Source organism: Lepisosteus platostomus, chromosome 3, assembly GCF_059453375.1.
Source record: "Lepisosteus platostomus isolate fLepPlt1 chromosome 3, fLepPlt1.hap1, whole genome shotgun sequence".
NCBI classification, from domain to species: domain Eukaryota; kingdom Metazoa; phylum Chordata; class Actinopteri; order Semionotiformes; family Lepisosteidae; genus Lepisosteus; species Lepisosteus platostomus.
In genome coordinates this window covers 746,476-768,478 of record NC_142613.1, presented here as the reverse complement: position 1 = coordinate 768,478, position 22,003 = coordinate 746,476, and the positions used below count along the sequence as shown (strand labels likewise).

The window sequence follows — 22,003 nt, the reverse complement described above, 5'->3', positions numbered from 1 at the left end:
ACAGGACTGGACAGGAGATATACAGTAAATGCAGCACCTGGGACACAGGTGTCAGCCATTGTACAAGGATGGGCTGGAAGGCGGAAACGTTGCAGTTATCTTGTGCAGTTTGGTGGGTCTGAAGCAGCAGGAATGAAGGAGAGTTGTTATAAGCATAAAGTGACAGTGCTATCTTACAGGTCTAATAACACACCTCTTACCTGATATATAATGATACACCTGCTGCACAGGTGTATACACAGTTAAATAAGGCCCTCGGTCCTCCAGCTCCATCAGGCAGGATTCTTGTCTTAACGAGGCTGATTCTGCAGAAGCAGCAGAGGTCAAGGTGACTGAAACCACTACAAAACTCTCTGTTAGAAGCCGTCAAGAATCCTGTTCAATTACAGCCATGAGACTTGCTTCACGACAGAAGGTCCCGCATTTGGTCACGACTTTACGCAAAGGGCGGTGGGAGTGTGGAACAAGCCGCCCAGCCAACCTCTTGAAACCGATACCCTGATTTCTTTCAAGAAACAGCTGGATGAGATGCACAGATCAATCACCTGCGAACTACTCGACAGTGACTGGTCTGCGACATTCCCGTGTTCTTGTCTTTGACAGCCGTTATGACGGGGCACAGACAATAAGGACAGAAGACCTCGGGGGTCTCCTACGAAATCTCTCTGCTTGTATAAGACTGCGCTCTGAGGGGACGATCACGATTTTAAATCAGAGGGACTCTTTCGGAGGAAAACCGAGCCGGCGCTCGTCAGGTGAGCATCTTTCTTGATATTTCAGATTAAACAGGAGCCTCCATTTCACGAGCGATCGCATTCATTTTCTCTGATTTTGCCCACAGTCCCGCGTGCTCTTGAGGCTTGAAGAAACGAAACGTGTACAGGCAGAGAAGAGGGAGAATCAATCGATCCGATAATCCATCGATCCCCGTGAAGGATTATTCACAGACCCACAGAACACAGCCGTGCATGAACTCCCACGTCAACTGCTCTCAATCACCAGCGCCTTACCCCCCTCCCCCGTCCTGCGTTAATTGGATCATCCCGAGCGCCTCAGCCCTTTGATTTCCAGTGGCGTCCCGGGCCCCCGGCACGTACCACTTCCCAGGCCGGGTGCGACGCAGGGGTGGCGAGGTGAGGAGGGCAGGGAGAGGCATCGCGCGGCTTGAATGAAGGGATGAAGGAATGGGGGGGGGGTGACTGCTGTAGATTCATAAGCCCCCACCCCCTCCTTCCCTCCCCCTCTCTCTCTCCACCTCCGAGGCTCAAACGCTGCTGAGCTCGTTATTAGCGGTCCGGACTCCGGCGGAGACGAACGGCTCAGCCCAGGACGGAATAGCGGGACAGGACCCGCCGCACCTGCGCGGAGAGTTTCGCTGCCAGACCTCGGCTTCGCTTCGGGCGGGAAGAAAACGGGCTGCGTCTCGAATCGAAGAGCTCCCCAAGGCACGCATAGATCGAGTAATCAGGTGAACGATTCAGGTTCGAATTCTGAAATGAAAATAAATAAACCGACCAATTAGCAAGTAGCGTTTCGAACAACCGGGTGCTGCAGGTTCTGAATCATAAGAGAAACGCGCAGACCCCGTGCACGCCAGATACTGGGAAGGACCTGACGCTGAAGACCGCTGTGTGTGAAGATGCTTTTGGAGGACGGGAAAGCATAAGACTGCCTCTGCGGTGAACACACCACGGCGATCCCTCACACCCCCCGATTTCTTTTGAAGATTGTCAGAAAAAAATCGCACCCGCATTGAAGAAGAGCGTGTTTTCCTGCCGCTTGTTACAGAGCCGAGAGCGAGCAGACGGACGGACCGACAGCGCGCCGCAGAGCAGGACCGTCACGACCGACAGCGAGCTGCTGCGCCGCTTGGGTCTCCAGAGCTGACCTGCGGCTCGGCTGCTGTCGCGGGCTGCCCTTCCGCCTGGCCAGCCGGCGTGCCGGAGAGGAGCCGCCACCTCGCCCCCGCCCTTGCCCCACGCCAGTCGCCTTCGGACCCGACACCGCGCGTCGCGCCCCGCGGAAGGATACATTTTTTCCAATAGAAAGCAAAGAAACGTCACATCTGTCAAACGCAGCCCCGGTCTGCCACGATGAATTACTTGCGTCGTCGACTGTCGGACAGCAATTTCATGTCCAACCTGCCGAACGGCTACATGAGCGACCTGCAGCGGCCCGACCCTCCGCAGCCCAGCCCGGCGGTGTCGCCCGGGCCGCCCGAGAGGCGCCAGTCTTCCAGCCAGTCCGCCGGCTCCGGCTTCTTCTCCTCCATCTCCAACGCCGTCAAACAGACCACGGCGGCCGCGGCGGCGACCTTCAGCGAGGCGACGGACCGAGCCACCGGACCGTCGAGGGCCAAGATCCTGCTGGTCATTGACGACCAACAGACGGACTGGTAAGGCGCTGCGGCTGAAAGGAGCTCGGCCACGGGCAAATGTCGTTGCGTGAAAATGAAGGCATGCGTTCTGTTACAACCCAGAGCAGAGGGGATTCGGCGTGGAGGGACTCTGCGGTCCTGTAAACACGCTGCAGCCTCACCCCCGCCATGACGGGGGTGTATCTGTACCGAGAGAGGCGAGTGCTGGAGCTGGGAATGGGGCATCTCTTAGTCTCGGGGTCGTCAGGCAGGGAAAAAAACGAGCGAACGGGGGAGAAGCCCAGGGCACAGTTTTCACAGAAACTGCTTTTAGACTGAAGGTGCACCTGCGAAGTGGTGGTCACAGGATCAGATTAAGCAGGAATATCCTCCTGCTCCTCTGGTGCTGTGGTCTCGGCGTGTCGGTGGTCTCTCTCGGAGGCGCCAGGTAAGCAGCTGGTTCTCAGGCTCGCCTCTCTTCCGGGACGGTTTGCCCAGAGCTGTTTCCCAGCGTGCCTGACCGCTCCGGCCTGCCGCTCTCCTGGGATCGCACCGGGTCAGGGCCCCGGGGGCCCGGCCTGAGCGGCTCTGCGTGAGTCCCGCCTGCAGGTGGCGCTGCTGATGAAGAGCGGCTCGGCGCAGCCAAGCCCTCTTCAGCACAGGGTGCCCTGAGCCTGAGCCTGAGCCCTGGCCAGAGCGCTGGAGTCATCACACCAGCAGGGCCGGGAGGACTGCGGGCTGTGTGGCTTCGCTGGTGCGTTACTGACCTCCCGGACACGTTCTGCGTGATGCCTGGCTGTTGGTGCAGTACCGCTTGCACAGAGCTCTTCAGGGGAACGTCCTGTTGGCGAGCGCAGGGCTGAGATGAAACCCACTGGTTAAAACGGGTCACCTGAAGCCGGTTTGAAATGATTAGCCTTGGGTCTTGATTCATGCAGTGACTGATGACTGAGGAACTGAGGGATTGGCCGGCTGCAGTCTGCACTGATGTAACACCAGGACACCAACATGCTGAAGCAAAGAAAAGCTGATAGATAGGAGGGCTGCGGGGAAGCAGTTGAGAGTTGCACCGTGTTCTCTTTTCCATGCTGGTGCAAGTGCAACGTTAATGTACTTCCATGCGTTTCCTCTCGTGAACTTGTTTAGGAGCCACTCATGACGCAGCTCTGTTCCGGCACTGTTAGCTTGTTATCATGCAGGTGGAATTGGCACAGGGTCATCAGAGAGGACACACGCAGCGTGGTACAATCTAGCAGGTCAGGAATGAAGCCTGACAGTAGCGCAGGCGGCAGAAAGCAGCTCCTCTCAGGAGGAGGAGAATTAAGCCCAGCAATGGAGTGCATTGTGAGATTCACAGTTGTCTGCCCCCAGGCCAGTGGAGTTGCATTACAGAAAGAATCCAATAACTGTCTTTATTGTCGCTGGAACAGAACTGTCCCCAGAGGCACTGATAAATGAATTTACCCAAATGACACTGGCTGCTGTTAAAGAAATCCTCTGACTGTCAAAACCCGTCACTTATCTGATGGCTGTACTTATGCAGCAGCCAAAGGACGTGACTTCAGGAATCTGGAGACGCTGGCCGAGGAGCTGACTGAGGCAGTGAGGCTGTGTGCGTTTCTCTCTGCTGCTTGGGTGACGCAGCCCCGGACATGGACTGATCTTAAAATGAGAAACGCGGTGTCATTTCCTCAAGAGTCGTAAAATGAAAGTTTGTTCCACGGCTGTGAGTCTAAAATCTTATATAGTATTGATTGAGCACTTTCGCAAATGAGTCGTGAGTCTGAGTGGAGCTGGGTGGTTTAGCGTGGTCGATCTCCAGTGAGGATCGATCACAGCTGCGCTCGTCTGTGCAAGAGCCCGGAGATCATCGGTAATCGGTAATCCCTGCAGAGCTGTGCTGGTGGAAGGGTGCCCAGGCACGTCAGGGTTAATGACACTTCTACTAGCAGATCAAGAAAATTTTGTGTTTTTTTTCCAAGTTCCAGCAAAATTGCACGACTGCCCATAACAACAGCAGTTCACTGCATCAGGGGCTGCACATATCTGAATTACCCAGCAGTCTCAAGGCAATCGCAAGGCCACTGGCCTGACAGTTCTGTCCTTCCTGCTGCAGAGAGCGCAGGGTGCAAATGCTTAAGGGAAACACGGCCTGCCTGGGAGAGCTGGGTGAATCATGCCTGCTGGTATCAGGGGGTCGTGTGGCCTGAGTGCACTGCCTTCTGCATGTGTATGAGTCAGCAGTCCGAGTGGGCATGGCTGACATATCCAGAACAACAGAAGAAAATGAAGGTCATCGATCTTTTTTGTTACTGTTTCCACCTTGGATTGTAGCATTGCAGGACAAATACTTTTTTTTTTAATTTAAAAAGCTTTTCAGCCCATCACCGAACATTTTGTAAATCTTCATTGCTGGGTGTGATAGGTTTCACAAACACTGCCAAGAGCACTTCGATATGATGGAAGAGAGTGTCGATTTATGAAATCACCACACTGTTTCAGTCCGTTTTAATTAGTTGTTCTGATGGAATCCAATTTGCTGTCACTGTAACCCCCTGGAGTCTTCGCAAAATAGGCCAGTTATTAACTGACTCTACAGTGGGGCTGAATATGAGAAGTCAGTCTTCAACTAGAAGGAGTTAAAGTGATGAAAGGCACGGCGCCTCTCGGGGGCTCGCTGTTGGAGCAGGGGTCCGCAGGCGTCCTGCAGTGATTTAGCTCACAGTCAGGCCAGCAGAATCGGCTCTGAACATGGCGATGCAGAAGCTCGCGGCGCCCTCTAGGGGGCGTTGGTCTGCACTGTGAGGTGGAACCTCTCTCAGCGAAGATGAGTCAGAAAGTTAGAGTCCCCGTCTGCTGTAAGTTAATGGTTTGAACAGCTTCATACCTTTAGGTGTTCTAATAATTCTGTATGCACCAGCGTGACTGTATTACCTAAAGTAATTTAAACCTGGGAGCCAGAAATAACCCGATGCTCTGTTGCTCTCTGGAGAGACAGCGTGTGTCTGGACTGCAGAACGGCAGGAGGGGGCTGGGGCCGCATGGGGCCACTGTGGTGAGCACGGTTGTCTCGCGGCTCATGGTTCGAAAAGGAGCCGGTCTGTGTGGAGCTTGCATGTTCTCTGCGTGCTCACTATGTTTTCTGCAGTCGCTGCTGCTTCCTCCTCCATCTGCAGATGTGCAGAGCAGGTCTGCCTGGCTGGCTGCTGGAATGTATCCTTACCGGGGGTCCATCCTTATCAGGACCCCAAGAGAAGGGGAGCTGGGCCCCCCAGACCTTTGCTCTTCCCCCAGCTGGAGCTGCTCAGCTGCCCTTCTGCCCTACAGTGGGGCAGTTGGATGCCTGATCTTAATATCCTGTATTTCCAAGCCTACATTCAGCAGCAGGCAGTGCTGATTAGGGCTGTGTGTGATATCTGCTGTGGCTTCAAGTGTGAAGAGTGATTTCAAGGTGGCTCTGAAGAGTCGGGGTGAGGGAGAGGGGGGGAGGAAACGCGGAGGCCAGGAGGGGGTCAAGCCATGGCCGGAAACAAGGAATTAAATTGTGACCTTTTTCCTCCGGTCTCACTGTTGGCAGTAAAATGTCTAAAGGGGGAGAGGAGCAAAGTCTGACAGGATCTTCTCAAAATGGCGGCATGATGTGTGAGGTTACTGGAGTGTTAAATTCCCTAAGACCTTTATTTTTGTACAGTGCCCTTCGTGATAAGCGCTTTGATAGGCCACCTTTAATGGTGCTATATAAAATAAAGTTTTTTATTATTATTATTAGAGTGCTGATCGAGAAGTAAAGAGAAAAGCAGTAGGGCTTGAGAATGGGATCTACTCCTTGTAATTACCAGCTACACAGCAATGCAGGAGGAGTAGGATGAAGGCAACTGGGCTGCATGTAATTGGACTGACACCCAATGGCAAAGTCTGCACTCGCACAGACGCACAGACGCACAGACGCACAGACGCACAGACGCACAGACGCACAGACGCACAGACGCACAGACGCACAGACGCACAGACGCACAGACGCACAGACGCACAGACGCATTCTGGGCAGAGCAGCAGGTGCAGGTGGCTCCAGGAATCTGCACTTGTCCCATATTGACCATCTCGACTCCATGAAAGACACAGGAACAGGATGTTTGTCAAGTGGCAGCCGCCTCAATAAAATCAAAACACAGCTGATGGCAGCTGCCCCCGTTTAGACACTGAGTGCCTGGAATAACTGGGAGGCCAGCAGGTTTAGTGCCGTGATTAAATCAGCATGAGGCTTTTGTGACCGAAATGGAGTTTTTAGCAGCAGGAGTGTCGGCCTGCTGTCCTTCACCAGTGGCAGAAAAGCACTCCGAATTGCTGCTGCTGCTGGAGTGGCTGAATGAAATGATCCCGTGATTATGCAGACCCAGGGGAAACACAATCCGCTGTTCAGATTCATCCCTGTTCACTCCCGGCCCCATGCCACTCTTACAACAGGAAGTACATCCGACAAGCGAGTACAACACAGGAGGCACGCAGGTCAGATTGACTGTCTTGAACTGGTCCAAAGCCACACCCTGTGCTCTTGGGTTGCAGTGGCAGTAGCAGGCCAGGCGCTTGAGTGTCTGTATACATGAGTGTATTGAGGATGCCAGGGCCTCATGTCCCACATGGCCCAGTGCTGCAGCAGGACAGCTCTCAGCGGAGGAGGCGGACAGTCTGTCCCACGCTCCATTCTGAGACGTTGTTGGTCCTTCCGGTGGGTTCCTGTTCTATTATCCTATGAGTGCATGTTGGTTCAACATTAAGATTCTGGGTAGTCCCAAGTGGCTCAACCAGTAAAGGAGCTCACCTGAGTGCAGGCTGAGCTCTGTGACCCCGGGTTTGAGGTGGGGCTGCGTTACTAGCAGTCTGTGACTGGGATTCCCCACGGAATGCTCAACTGGCTGAGTGCTGCCGAGGGAGGCTGGGATTAGTCAGACAGGGCTCCGCAACACAGCGCCCCCTGTGGCTCCCGGTCTGTCAGTGCGGGATGCTCCTCTCCTCCAGTCAGAGCTGGTCCTCACACAGCGCCCCCTGTGGTGTGAGAGGAAGGTGGGGAGTCGGAGGGATCGGCCTGCTCTTCCCCTCTCTCTCCTGCGGTCACAGGGTTCATAGTCATGAGCTGATATAACTTGAAAAATGCATAACTGGGGATTTATATACTAAAGATAATTGGTGATTTTAAATTTGTCTAAAAATGTAATAATCCTCCTGTCATATGTAGAACTAAGTCACCCACAGTTTACTCTTGCCTTATTCAGCAATTTAAATTTGAATGAGAATGTTCCTCTGTACTCAGAGGAAGGTATTCATGACTGAAGCCAGAATGCCCTGAAGAACATGTAGACTGTGCCTGAGCTCAGAGTGCCCTGCGGTCTGTGTGAAGATCTCATCCCTTCAGCGAGAGGTACAGCACTGCGCAGAGCTAGCACAGCCCACTGACAGAGCTGAATTACACCTACTGTAAAATCAGTCCGCGTCGCCGAATAACAGCTACGTGCTGACAGCAAGCCGGTTGGATAAAAATGCTGCAAGACCTCCAAGCATCTCTGAAGTGAATGGAGGCAGTAACGTCCCCAGCTGGCGTCCTGCAGGAGGAGGAGGGCTGCATGCCCAGTTCCTCCAGCTCACACTGGTCACGCTTGGTCGGAGTTTCCAACCAGCAAGGCAGCAGGACTGAGTCGTTTGAGCCAGAGACTCTGGAACTGAATTTCCATGGTCATCTACAGGAAATGGCTTTTCTCCATTCTGCTGGCGAGGAGGGGGCAGTGAGACACAGTGATCAGGAGGTGCGCTCTGTCGAAGGCAGGGATGAGTGTATTAGATTTGTATAGGAGCAGCCGGCCCCAAGCATCTGCGATCACGCTTAAATCACAGACAAGGGGTCACCGCGGAGCGGGCTGGGCAGGGACAGGCGGTCTCTGCGTGCAGCGGGGCTGGCGCCTGGCCCGGTGCAGAGTGGGGGTGTCATGGCGTGCGCGCGGTGGGAGAGCGAGATCTCGCACCATCTCGGCGTCGACGCTCAGCAGGCACGCCTCCTGCTCCTGGGACTGCTTTCAGCTGTTATTCTGCTCTGCTCCTGCGGTACTTCCCTCTGTCTGAATTTCACCAGCACCTGCGGCTGTTAAGAGCTGTTCTGGCAGCAGTGATGGCCTCCAGAATCTTCCCTCAAGGCTGCGATTAAACAGTTTGTTCCCCAGGGTCTTTCTTAACATGGATTTAGCCAAAAACATCTTTGTAAGAGAGCTGTTCAGTGAGCTTTAAATAACTAGCGCCTGGTGCTGGCTTGCACACAAGTGTCTTCACTTGATCAAAACAGAACTGATCCAAGCGCTATGCAGCCGGCATCTTTTGTCATGTTCTGCAAAGATCGTGGCTTAAACGCCTGGTTGGGGAGTTAAATCTGCGTGACGGGGTCACACGGTCGTTGTGGGGGACCGTGCTGTGCAACTGTGAAGCGAGTCCTTGCCTCTTGTTTTTACACCGAGGCCTTTGACAGCTCTTTAAGAAACAGTATTTTCTGGGAAGGGTGGGGAAATGTCAAGTCTCAGAAATCGAGGAGATTTAGTATGGAAAAGGGGCCCCCAGTAGACTCTCCAGATTCTAGGTTTACTTTTTAGTTTTTCATTCACTTTCAAAGGAAGCCCACATATCAGCATTTTCTCAGTATGTACCAGGCGCCTTGAACGAGTGTGAGGAATTGTGTCATCTCTGGATTCCTTATTTCTCAGAAAGAACACAGCCTACCTGGAAGCCATAAGTGTCAAAATCCACACTTTCCATTGTCTGGAGTCACTGAGACCCTAGAGCTGGCAGAGAACAATGTTTCTGGTCTGAATCACTGCCGTTTTACAAGAAATCGCTTCAAGCTTTCTCTGTAGGTGTTCATCAGCAAGTTTCTTTGCTTCTGAAATGGTTTTAATGCCAAACTGCTATGAGCAGGTTGGTGAGGAATTGGTTAATTTTCAAGTCAGTTTAGTTTCTTGGATTGAGCATTGCATGGGTTTGCTGCAGAGAGGTGATCCCTCATAATCTCGTCCTGGAAAAACTGCTGTGTCACACTGGGAATGGAGACTTGCTAGATTAAGATGATCCCAGCAAAAAGAACACAGAAAGCCCACAGATGAGAGGAGTCCCATCTGGTTTTGCTTCTCTGTAGTCCCACAGCCTGTACTGGCTGTACTGGGAGCAAACCACCCTAGAATGGAGCTCTCCTCAAACTCGTGAAAGGGACAGTTTGCAGTGTCCATTCGAAACTCACCCACGTGTTTGTGGGAGGTGGGTTTAAACCAAGGAGTGCCCAGAGAAGACCTGAGCATGCATGAGGAGAACATGCAAACTTCACACAGACAGGCTGTCCAGCCTGGAATTGAATCCAGGACCCTGGAGCTGTGAGTCAGTAATATGTACCCCCACGCTACCATGATCCCCCAAGAGAACAGTGCAGAGGTCTGAAAGCAGGAAGAAGCATGCCTGGAGAAGCTAACTAACCTCCCACAAGTTTCAGTCTGCTCAGCATCTTATAGCGCCCTCCCCTCAGCGTAGTGAAGTCACGACCTGGACAGAGTGCAGGACGCACGGAGAGCAGGCGCAGGCGGACAGCAGAGGCAGTGGACACAGGCTGTGGGTTTGAAGGTCCCGTCCTGGGACTGGAAGCTGGGATCGAGGGGTCCATATGGCCTCTCCCCAGTCTCGGCTTCTCCCACAGTCAGGTACTTAAACCGCCATCTGTCTCCCAATCTAGGACAGTCTCTGCTGCCGCGCGGCGCTTGGCCCTCTTGCAGGATCGTCGGGCCCATCGCCTCTCGGCAGAACTTCTGAGCCGCTCCGTGTGACCCTCAGGGTCCAGCGAAAGAGAGACCAGCATGAATATGGGGGCTCTGCCTCATGCGTCCTCTGGGGGCGATGATCAGTAATGGAAGGTGTGAGCTGTGGAGCTGAATGGAGCCACAGTTGGGCCCCGCCGGGCCAGGCCAGCCCACCCGCCGCTCAGAGAACAACGTGCTCCCCCCAGAGAGCTGCAGTGACCGCCTGTCCTGCAGGGCCGCCGCTCCCTTCAGGCGTCTGTGGGGGGACGCAGCTCCGCAGGGAGGAATCCGGGCTCCTTGCGGTTTCAGCGCTGTGCGGACGGGGACAGACGCCGCTGGCGACTCCGCGAATCCGTCCCCGAAGACTCGCTCCGCAGCCGCCTGCGGGAGGAATCGCCCGGCTCGCTTCACACACGAGCTTCTCCTGCCCCTTCCTTCCTGTGCAGAGACCGAGACAGACGACAAGCTGGTGCCCCGGGCCCGTCTGCTGCACCGCTTGCATTCATCTGCTAAATCGCTTATTAAAGAACACGTGGTGCTGCGGGGCAGGTTCTGGGAGTATGTTGAGATGAGTGTGAGGTCTGGGCTCCAGTCCGGGAGGAAAGCTGGGGGCGAAAGAAGCAAAGTCAGCTTGAGCGTCTGCTCTGGCAGAGCTCTGTTCTCAGACTCAGCAGGGATAGTCGGACCCTGGAGGGCGTGAGTACCAGTGGTCAGTATAGCTGCCTCGCAGTGCTGGGGCCTGGGTTCATTTCTGGACCTGGGGAGCTGTCTGCTAGGGGTTTGCATGTTCTCTTCACACGGGAGCCCTGTGATGGTCTGGGGTCCCTCCAGGGTGCAGGTGTACCCTGCCTTGTGCCTGCTGCTGGGCAGGATAGACTCTGGCTCTCCCGCAACCCTGAGCTGGAAGAAACGGTGAGAAAATGGAGGGATGGATCTAGGAACTTTTTTGTTGAATCTTATTACGTTTTGTGTGGTGTGAAGGTCTTGCCATGCAATCGTTTTGAACCCTCTTGCAATCAAAGCAAGGGGTCAGTGCAGAGTGACTCCAGTAGCTGTGACTCGGACTCTGCTGTATTTAAATCACTTGAGCAGTTACAGCCTGTATCATTGAAACAGCCAGTCTCAGATGCATTCTAGCTGGTTACCTGCTTAACTGGAGCAGTTCAACAGCTTCTCCCAGATCGTCAGGTGCTGCTGCTTGAAAGTGACTTTGAAAACCTGCAGACACACTGACCGTCCCTGCAGGACCAGGACTGGACAGCCCTGCTGCAGACATGCTCACTGGCCCTGCAGGAGCAGGACTGGACAGCCCTGCTGCAGACTCACTGACCGGCCCTGCAGGACCTGGACTAGACAGCCCTGTTGCAGACATGCTCACTGGCCCTGCAGGAGGTGGACTGGACAGCCCTGCTGCAGACACACTAACCGACCACACAGGACTGGACAGCCCTGCTGCAGACATGCTGACCGGCTCTGCAGGACCTGTAATATCAGTCACTCGGAAAGTGAAATTTGTTTATCTTTGCTGATCAATACCCTGCTGAGATGAAAGTGGTTAACAGAAAAATGTGATTTGTGGGTTTCAGAGATTTCAGTGGAAGACATATGGTCCATTAAGGCGTATTTTATTCTGTCCCTGGGCCCGGGTAATTAATTCCATCTGTCTGCAAATCCAGAGGTGAATTTTTAATGGATGTTCATAGCCTATGATTTTTAAAATAATTCTTCAGTTGTGAAGCCCGTTGTAAAAACCTGAGACTAGAAAGATTCAGTAGGTTTTCCTTAAAGGAACAGAGCACAATCCAATGAAAAAGACATTTCCCAGGCCTTTAGCCAAAGCCTGTACCACATTCAGGGCATTACAGACCAGTTTCCTGCTCCCACTGTGATCAGCTGCGCTGCGTGTAGGCTGCCTTGTTCTCCTCACGAGTATGCTGTGGATTTACTGTGGTTTCTTTAGGCATCCTCATGCTGTACCAGACCCTGGGATATTAGATATTGCACGAGAGAGACCAGCTGAGACCCCAGCCTGTGGGCGGTGTGGGAGTGAGTGGTTGTAGGAGATGCACTGCAGTCTCCTCCATGTTGTCTTTTCAAAGAAGATTACAGTCAGCCTAGCGCAGAGACCAGGAAACCGGGAAACTTGCACACATACAGCTCCATAGAAAACACTTCCAATTTCAATCCGTCTGTTAGGGCCAGTTTTTCGAATGCACTTTTCCATGCTGTATTTGTGGGTCCAAGGCATTTCTAAATATTTCTACCCAGCGCATCCATTTACCCCTTTACTGGTGTCTCCGACGTGGGACACTATGCAAAAAGCAGGTCTGTCTCAGTTGAGGTTAACAGTTAACCAGTTAGCCAGTTAACAGTTATTACTGCCTCTGTAGACCCAGGACACTAAAAAAACATATGCTTGCTGATAAAGTTAATAGCTAAACAAACTGGCATGAATGTAGATCGCCATTTGCCTGGATGAATGTGATGACGGGTTTGAAATTTGCATTGAGTGCTGGAGATCGAAGTGATGCAGCAGCTGCTTATTAAATTGGGGGAAATTCCAGCTGTCAGATTACTGGGCCCTCAGCTCTGGGAGATGCATCTTCAGCTACAGGAGACTTGGGCACCTCTGCACCACAGCATTGTAACCCCCCCTCCCCACAACTCAAGACCCCGCCTGTGCATCGGGTCATTCCTGCTTTGGCCTCTGGTGATTCACTCGTGCTGTTTCTTCATCTGGGCTCTTCGCCAGTGGCAGCTCTGCTGAGCTCAGGGATGGATCACTGCAGCGCTGGGGTGCGTGGACAGTGCTGGACTGTAGTGGACAGTGCTGGACTGTAGTGGACAGTGCTGGATCATGCTAGAAAGTGCTGGACTGCAGTGGACAGTGCTACTGTGCCGGACTGTAGTGGACAGTGCTGGACCATGCTAGAAAGTGCTGGACTGTAGTGGACAGTGCTGGACTGTAGTGGACTGTGCCAGACTGTAGTGGATAGTGCTGGATCATGCTGGACAGTGCTGGACTGTAGTGGACAGTACTGGATCATGCTAGAGAGTGCTGGACAGTGCTGGACACTGGTGCTGACCATGCTGCTGTCTTCAGCATTGTGTTCCTATTCCCTATGGTCCTGTGCACTGCGGGTATCTGGTCTCAGCCTGTCTATAGGTGTGAGCTGGAGGCTGTATGAGCGTGTCCTGTCTGCAAAGGAAAGAGTAAAGGTTAATTCCACGGGGAGATCGTGCTGTGGGGGAGAGGGGGATCGCGCAGGGCTGGAGGGGGGTGTGGGAGAGAGGGGGACTGTGCTGTGGGATGAGGTCAGGCTTGCAGGGGGAGGAGACGGGGGGGAGGGAGGGGTGAGTCAGTGACTGCGGTTACAGAATGTGACTCAGTCAGTGCTGAACGCCTGTACAGTCCCTCCCCCTCCTCCCCCTCCTCCCCCTCCTCCCCCTCCTCCCTCTCCCTCTTCAGGGGCTCGACGGTGGGAGCGACCTCAGCTGGCTTCTCCCAGGGGCATGCTGGGGGTGCTCGCCGCTATCGACTCTCCAATAATCTGTCGTGCTGCTTAGTTAAGCTCGTACTCCGCATTCCCAGCTCATACCTGCAGCTCTTGCAGAGCATCTCTGCCCTGGATTCCAGTGGAATGGGATTTCAGGATTCCTCCCACCACGTGAAATATCCCTTGGGGCTCCGGCTTCCCGTGTGCGGGAATTTCCGAGTCATTGTGCCAGCAGCCTCCCCCCCAAAACAGAGGAATTTGTTGTCAATTCTTGGAAATCTTTTAATTATACCCATTCCAACCACTGTCTTCGGAAGTCTGTTCCGAGTGACCGAAGGAAAGGTATTCTAACCTAAACTGAGAACTATGTCTAAGCTGGACTGTGAGCTCTCATTAAGAGTTAGAGGTACTGTATGAAAATCAGTACCATCAGCACTAAGTCCTTGGTTTCCGCCTCAACTCGAGCCAATGTGATAAAACACCAGACACAAAACAGAGCAGACACAACCCCTACAGTACAGTACGTGATAGCCAGGCCTTGTGCACTGGTATACTCTGGTATTTACATTGTGGGCACAGCATCTCTGTGGGAAACCGATCAGCTGTGGTAGGATTTAGAAATAATAGTGGGGTTGCTTAAATTAACATGGGTTTTGTATTTCTATGATGGGCAGGGGTGTGTAACTAAACTAATGACAGCTGATTAAACTGGTTAACCATTATTTTACTATACAATCAGCCATTGGTGTCTGGTTTTCACAGGAGACATTGGAACCTCTTTCCTCGTCAGCGGTGTTCAGGCATGGTAGCGAACAGGTGTGCGATCAAAGGGACTGAGGCTTGACGTTGTTTCTTGTGATACGACTTTTATAGAAAGGTCAGCGCGCTTGAAAGAGCCCAGATCAAAGTCCCGCGGTATCTTCTCACCACACTAAGGGAGCTGGTTTCGCTGCTTCTTTGGCTTCTGCCAGAATGGGAATTTCAGCAGGGATGAGCTGATCAGTCGCTCCTCACGCTGGCCAAGTCAGAAAAGGCTCTCAGCTGGAATGATTCCAGGGTACTAGATCATCTCCCATTGCATCTGTCTTGGACAAGCTTAGTCTAGCTGTTGATTTCTCTGGTCACTACAGTATCTAAAGCCTAGGAGAAATGTTTTAATGAAGCTTATCTTCATTATATATGTGTTTTTAAATTTAAAACCCGTTCCACTTTGCTGCTCCTTCATCTCTTGTTATTTTCGTTCCACTGTTGACTCTGGCTTTGTGTTTCTGAATCCTTTGTGTCTTCATTTTTGCTGCTAACAAGCTGCCCAGTCGCACAAGACCTCTGAAAAGACTGCTGGTCAGGAAGTAAGCTGAGGAAGCAAATTAGTGTTGCACAACCCTGGTCCAGGGGAATCGGAGATATTAATATGATACCAGTATTTTTAATGAGCACACAAAGGTCAAGGGGATCCTCATCCAGTCACAGGTACGATGAAGTCTTTGTGCTCAGGGTCCAGCAGCTTTTCAGGACCAAGGGCGGAGTCTGCTGGCCTAGAGGAAACAGACGACGGCCTCCTGAACTGGGTCACGCACTAGAAAGCTTGAGCTGCTGCAGAAATGTGTGCTGAACTTGAAAGCCAAAAAGCGTCGTGGGCAGGAGGTGAGGGGCGAAGCCATGAGTGTCTCGTGTTTGTGAAAACTTAAAAACGTCCTGGGAAATTCCCCGTCTGTGATTATGGGCCCGATTAACATACACAGCCGGACGGGAAGCAGATAAACGAAGCCGCTAAAGACATGATTACGATCTGTAATAGCGGCGGGATTTCTGCTCCTTTCCCAAAGGCCGGTGACTGCGAGCGGAGCTGTGGGGATCTCCCCCTGCCTGGGGGGCACGGTGGTCCTGATTGAGCACCCCAGCCCTCAGTGTTCAGGGAGCTGGCTTCCCTCGCGGGAGGGGAGACCGCCGGGCGAGCATGCTAATGAGCTCCATGTTTCCTCCGCTCTCCTCTGAAGCTGACATTGAAAAACTGGTCCTTCGACAGAGCGGAGCGGGGCCGAGCAGCCGGTCTAATTTCCCCCCTTGCAGAGGTCCCTGCGACAGGATCCGTAATTACCGGGGTCGCCGTGGATTGGAGCCCTGCTGCCGAGCTCTGTGTGCCAGGAGCTCTGCAGGTGCTTGCATTCGGCTCCCTGAGAGCAGCTGGAAGCGAGTGACTAGGGCAGAAGTGAAGCATTGCTTTTCCTACCCGGAGTTGTGAGGTTAGTCCAATTAAGCAAAGTAGGGTGTATTGCTATGTTAATTGAAAGGGGTTTTGCCTGCGAATAGGAAAACTAAATAAAACCAGCAAACATGATTATGGGAAGAATTCCTCTCTCACGAGCTGAGGCACCCACCCACAGAGCACTGATGAACTAATACAGATCCTCACAGCAGCACTTCAGTGTTCATCACTCATCCTCACATCCACAGTTTCATCCTACTCACCTGTCCTGCACTAATTACTGCAACTGAACTGCATTCCATCGTGGCTGATCCGTCATGGGCAAGAGATGGCCGAGTACTAAGGATTAAAACAGTTTATAGAGCTGAAAGAGGCGAGTGCCTCTCGGCGCGCACAAGCAGAGGAGACTCGTGTGGAGTGTTACAGCCTTACAGCGATGCAGAATGAGGAATGAGTCTCTTCTCAGTTGCGATTGGAAAAGTTTGTCTTTGGCTTTGTGTCATTGTAAATCAGGCCTGTGCAGAACCTGCCACGCCCCTCCCATCACTACCCTCTCCTGCCACACCCCTCTCATGACACGCCCCCTGTTAGCACACCTCCATCACGCCACCCCCCCATCCCGACACGCCCGCTTCTGACATGCTCTCTCTCCCTACCACGCCCCCTCTGGACCTGGGCAGTAATTTTGCCATGCTGTTTCTCCCATTCTCCAGCGGTGTACCCCAGTAAAGCACTGTACGCTGGGGAATGGTATGCACTGAAACCACACTGTTGTACAGCTGTAGACTGGGAAATGGGAAGCCCAGTTTTGCTTTTTCTTTCTCCCCTGCTTACACCCTACTAAGGAAGTACCAAGCAAAGTAGACAAAGATATAAGACTGGTTATAAGACCAGACCTCCCTGAGGGGGACTGTTACAGTCTGTTTCTGTCCTGCCTCTCTGCCCCGGAAATCTCAGCAGCTGTTCTGAACTGCAGCTCCACAGCGTGCTGAACTCTGCACACCTTTGTCACAATGTCACCTGTCAGCTCAGCTTTGGAAATCCCTGTGGCCTCTCATGTTGCTAATCTTGAGATTTAAACCTGGTAATCTGTCTCTTGGAGTGTAAAAAATCCTGTTTGTTGAATAGGCTAAGTGCTGGTGTAAATCACAAAGAGGAATCTTTAGCCACAGTGGCAGTCTGATCCCACAGCTCTTGAGTGGGGAATTAGAGGTGCCTACTCTCACAGTGAGTCAGAGAGAGGAGCTCCTGTCTGCCTTGGTCCTGCTCCACAGCCTCCAGCCATCTAAAAAGCAGATAATGTGCTTCAGTGGAAGAGAAATCAGTTTCTCAAGGTAAGGTAATGAAATGAACCAGCTTTCAGCATCCAAACACACTGCAGCCCAGCACTCTGACACTGAGACACTGAACACACTGCAGCCCAGCACTCTGACACTGAGACACTGAACACACTGCAGCCCAGCACTCTGACACTGAGACACTGAACACACTGCAGCCCAGCACTCTGACACTGAGACACTGAACACACTGCAGCCCAGTGTCCCACTGTCAGGAGATGACTCTCCCACTGTAATCCTTACTTGTCTGCCTGAGCCGCATCCATATGCTAAATCAGGCTGTGATTTACTTCCGTTAAATCCAGGAAATTTGCTCCGTAGAATCAGGTTGAGTCATAGTGTCAGTAACATCTGCCCAGGATGCATTAGTTAAGTTTTAGATGTGGAAATACAATGACTCCCTGAGGTCCATGGTCCTACTGATCCCTTCTGCCATGTCCTGATCCACTTGTTAAGCTCAGTCTGCAGCTGGTGATGTCTGGATTGATAGTTTAGAGTGGCATGGCCTGGACTGGAACAGACTGCACTGGATTCTGCTGGACAGGATGGGACTGCACTGTACTGGACTAGACAGGACTGGATTGTGCTGGAATGAGTGTGACTGGATTGTGCAGGACTGGACTGGACTGGATTGTGCTGGGAGGGACTGGACTGGACTGGATTAGACTGCACTGGACTGGACTAGGAAGAGGAGCCATTAGGAGAAAACTCTTTTTACAGCATCACTCCTGTGTGTGTTTTCTGCCCTGGGAGGCCAGTGCTGAGACTACGACAGTGTTTCTGCCCGGTATGACTATGATGTGCTGGCGTTTGTCTCAGGCTGCAGTCTCTGTGCCCATCACAGCGGACGTTTATGACATTGTCTGCTCTAGATGGGTTCTCCTGATTGCGTGTCTCCATGACCAGGCTGGACTGAGAGAAAGGGACTGCTGTGGAGGAGGATCAGTACGTTACTGTCCAGTTGATAGAGTGAGATGGGCTGACGGGTCCTTGTCTCATTTTTTATCTTTTCAGTCCATTCCAGTCCAGTTCACCTTTCCATTTGTTTCCCACACCAGTCCATTGCTCTCGTGTTTCTTCTCTGACTCTTCTTGCGGATTCAGAGCCTTCTGGGGAGACCCATCTCTGTCTCCTTCTGCGTCGTCACAGAGCGGAGGAGAAGTGTGGCTGTTGGAGGCAGAAATGACCTCTTTTCCCTGTCGTGTCCTGGATTATCTGTGTGTCGTGCCCTCTTGAGCCCCGGGCTGATCCGTGTGGTGCCCCTGTCCGCTCGGCTGTGGTTCCCGTCTTGCAAGGAGGCTGGTGAAGAGCTGCTGGTGCTGTTGGCACCAGGATCTGTTGCCGGGAGCCCGGCCACATCCGAGTCGGGAAGAGAGAAGAGGGTGGCAGTGGTGCAGCCCAGCCCCTTCCAGTGCGGAGCTGTGGAAACAGTCTCTGATCCACATGTGTACAATTACACTCGTTGCTCTTATGCACGAAACCTCGCCAGTCTGAGTTAGTGGCTTTTAGTGCATTTCCCTGGAACATTGTGGCCCACAAACTGGGTAAATAAACTGCTTAATGCGTTCGTCTGCATTAATAGGAGCTGAAGAAGTAAACAGATTGCTAATGCGTTCTTTTGCATTGGTGCTGTCAGACATTTTAAACTGACTCCGGGATCCACCAGCCTCTGCTGTGGTCTATCCCAGTGACAGAGGGGGTCACGTGCCGCACTTCCTGAATGGGATCCAGGATGATGTTAAACTCTGATCCTCCCACCAGGAGCGAGTCCTTATAGCCTGATGTGGGGGAGGATTTCCTTCTGCCAAACAGATGGTGTTGAAGGACTCGTGGGACTCAGTGCTGGCACCCGGGCCAAAGTCAGGGTGCAGACTGAGGGGCTGCTCAGAGTGGGGCAGCCGAGTGAGTATGAGTATAAGGGCATGAGACTGTGATCTCGGGTCAGTACCTCGGTGCCGCTGTTGGTGAAGGACTCGTGACGCTGTGCAGAGGAGTTCCGACTATGTCCAGGAAAGCGCCGAGCTGGCGCAGGCAGTCCGAGAGCTGTGCCGGGAGAAGCAGCAGAGGGCAGAGTCTGTGGTCGCGCTGCCCGGCCAGCTGGGGCAGTTCGAGGAGGATTCTGGGATTGGCGATGTTCTGAGCTGCCTTGTTTTGTTGAAATCAGATGACTTTAAGAAAAGAGGATGAGAGGAACAGCATGCGTATGGATATAAGTGACCCTCTGCTGAGAATCACAGACAGTTGTCTTATTCTTTCTGCTCCAGCTGGGGTCGAGAGCTGAGTGTGACACAGGCGCACAGGGCCCGTGTTAATCTCTCCCGCCGTGCGAAGGATATCAAACTGAACCACAGAGAGCCCTCCTGTCAGACCTCAAACCGAGAGGAGAAAGCACCCAGGTCTTCTGGGGAAGAAGCATCACTTTGTGATTGCTTACAGAAAGTGTACAGTGCAGCTGATACATAATTTATTTTTCCTAGCAGCTCTGAGCTCTAGCCCTGCTCCTCTGAAGGCTGTCGGAACTTCAGCCATGTTAACGGAAGGAAAGTACAGTTTAGACTGCAGGTTTACCATGTAGCAGAGTGAATCTTTCCTTGAAAAGACTAATAGGAGTTTAAGTCACTGTTTATTAAATTAGTACACCCAGTTGCACCTCAAGATCATGTTTATATATTTTAAATTTACTATAAATTTTTTACTATAAATTACACACCCTGTTGTAAAGTGAACAGGGTGATATTAATGTTCCTGGTTTGCCCACGGTGCTGCAGATGTTGGTGACAGTTTGACAGCCTGTCTGGGACACAGCCTCGGCTTTCTCTCCTCCTTTCTTTCCCAAGAACAGGCACGGAACAATAGCCAAACAAACACCAGCAGCAGGGCCATAAAGTGCAGGGCATGTTTCATACTGGGCAAATTCCACAGCTATAGTGGGAGATTGCCCTGCGGTCCTCTGGAAGTCTGGGAATCCTGATCCCTGTCTGGATTGGGGTTGTGATGCTGCTTCACTGTCTGTGTCTGAGTGCTCTGTGATGGCTGTTCTTATCCAGGTGCTCCTTCACAGACATGAGAGCAGCGGTCTGAGGATGTGCTCTAAAACAACTGGCATCTATTCTTGCCCTTGTAAACAGAAGCTTTCAATTGAATAATTTACATTTTTATATTTCTTCAGTTTATTTTAAAAACCTTTCAGCTTCTCAGAGGGTAGTTGGTTACAGAAAATTCCCTTTAACGTCTTTATAACGGTGTATAAGATCTTCAATTTTTGCTTGGGTTATCATGGATTCTAACGAGCTAGGGAATTTTATATTATTGCCATCTGTACTAGTAAAAAGAAATAACAGATCTTTTACTAGGCTGTGCTGCTCTTCAAATCTTTTTCTCTCAGTGCCTGCTCTGAGACACTCCAGCGGTAATGTAACAAGAAATGTCTTGCTGAATTACAAAGACTGGAAATTGCATGGAAATGTCAGCACTGGTAGCTGATCACTGGCACTGTGTGCCTTTTACAGTAAAGCAGTAGTAATGCAGAGGCAGTTTTTCTATTTTTTCATTTGATCTCCCAGAATTGTGCTCCGCCCCTCCATCACTACAGCCCGTGTGTTGCCATGGACATGGTTGCTGGGCAGCAAGCCTCCTCTCTGATTCCCTGAAGTGCCTGAGGAAATCACTGCAGAGATTTAAGGTGGAATTAAGGGCCTTCCACCAGCTTGCCCTTAAGGTGGAAGTGATAAATGCAAAATAAGAGAAGGAGGTTCTATTTGATTTTGTGGAGTGAGATGTTAGATGGGGTGCTGATCACAGAACACTGGGTTTTGCCAATGATTTGCAGTTGCAGTTGTGCCGTATTTCTGTAAAGAGTGAGAAGGAGAGATCTTTGATAAGGAATAGCAAATTGGCTTCATGACACCAGCTGATTGAAAGAGCCTTGTGTTTGAGCTGCTGGTGAAAACGGACAGAATTGCTGTCAGAGCCAGAGAATTAAGCCACTCGTAGATTAATGTCACTGTGACTTGCTGTTCAAACACCTTATCGTTGTCTCTCAGAGTGAAATAACACAGCCAAGCTTCACACACTGTGTTAAGACAGAGCCTGGTGAAACAGGAGGAAGCTGACAATGTCGCGCGGTGCTTCTGTGGGAAGCTCTTATCTGCACGGTGCCAGACTGTGGTTTGCTGTTGCTCGGTTGAAGTCATTTTGACACTGCAGTGTTTCTGGTTCACTGATGTTGTAGGACTGTACAGCTGTGGATTCACTACCGCTGGTGCTAGAAGTGTGTTTCAGTGGAAAAGGCATTCTGAGCTTCAGTAAGGTTTCTCCTTACAGTATTACACTGTTATTATATTGTTCAAGTAGGAACTGAAGAAGAAGACTCCACTGCCGAAACGTTGTTTCTTTTCTTCTCTTTTCAGCAGGGAATAAATCTTTACTTGTTCCTGTTATCATATAGACGCGTATTGGTGTAGACCTCCTGGGTGGAAATGTATATAATTCTGTAGCAAGAGTCTGGAGCTGCTGTCTCAATACCCATCAGCCGGAGCTTCACAAAAGCATGTCTAAATAATTAGTGATGATAAGAAATGCCACGTCACTTTCAGTCTCCTCTCCAATGGGAGCATGGCGGTCACACTGTGCACACGATCAGCGAGCCACGTGCTCAGCTCCTCGTGCTCTTAGTGAAGGTGATCTTGACGTCTGCACTCCCCTCACACCAGGTCTGTCTTGATGCTGCGGCTGCAGGGCCACAGTTTGTCTTTATAACGTAAGTGCTGCAGAGCACCTGAAGCACCGCG

The 22,003-nt window shown here is 51.8% G+C and overlaps 1 protein-coding gene across 2 annotated transcripts in view; it reads left to right on the top strand.

Annotated features, from left to right (window-relative positions):
* The first annotated feature begins 884 nt into the window (after nucleotides 1-884).
* The window catches only part of syn1 (synapsin I), a 66,474-nt gene continuing 45,355 nt past the window's right edge, over nucleotides 885-22,003 (top strand). Inside the window, exon 1 of one of the 2 annotated variants that reach the window (XM_088623637.1) lies at nucleotides 885-2,395. In XM_088623637.1, the coding sequence (XP_088479763.1) occupies nucleotides 2,094-2,395 (302 nt within the window). In that variant the 5' untranslated portion in view covers nucleotides 885-2,093. The remainder of the gene's footprint in view (nucleotides 2,396-22,003) is intronic. The other variant, XM_088623638.1, reaches the window with a different exon arrangement.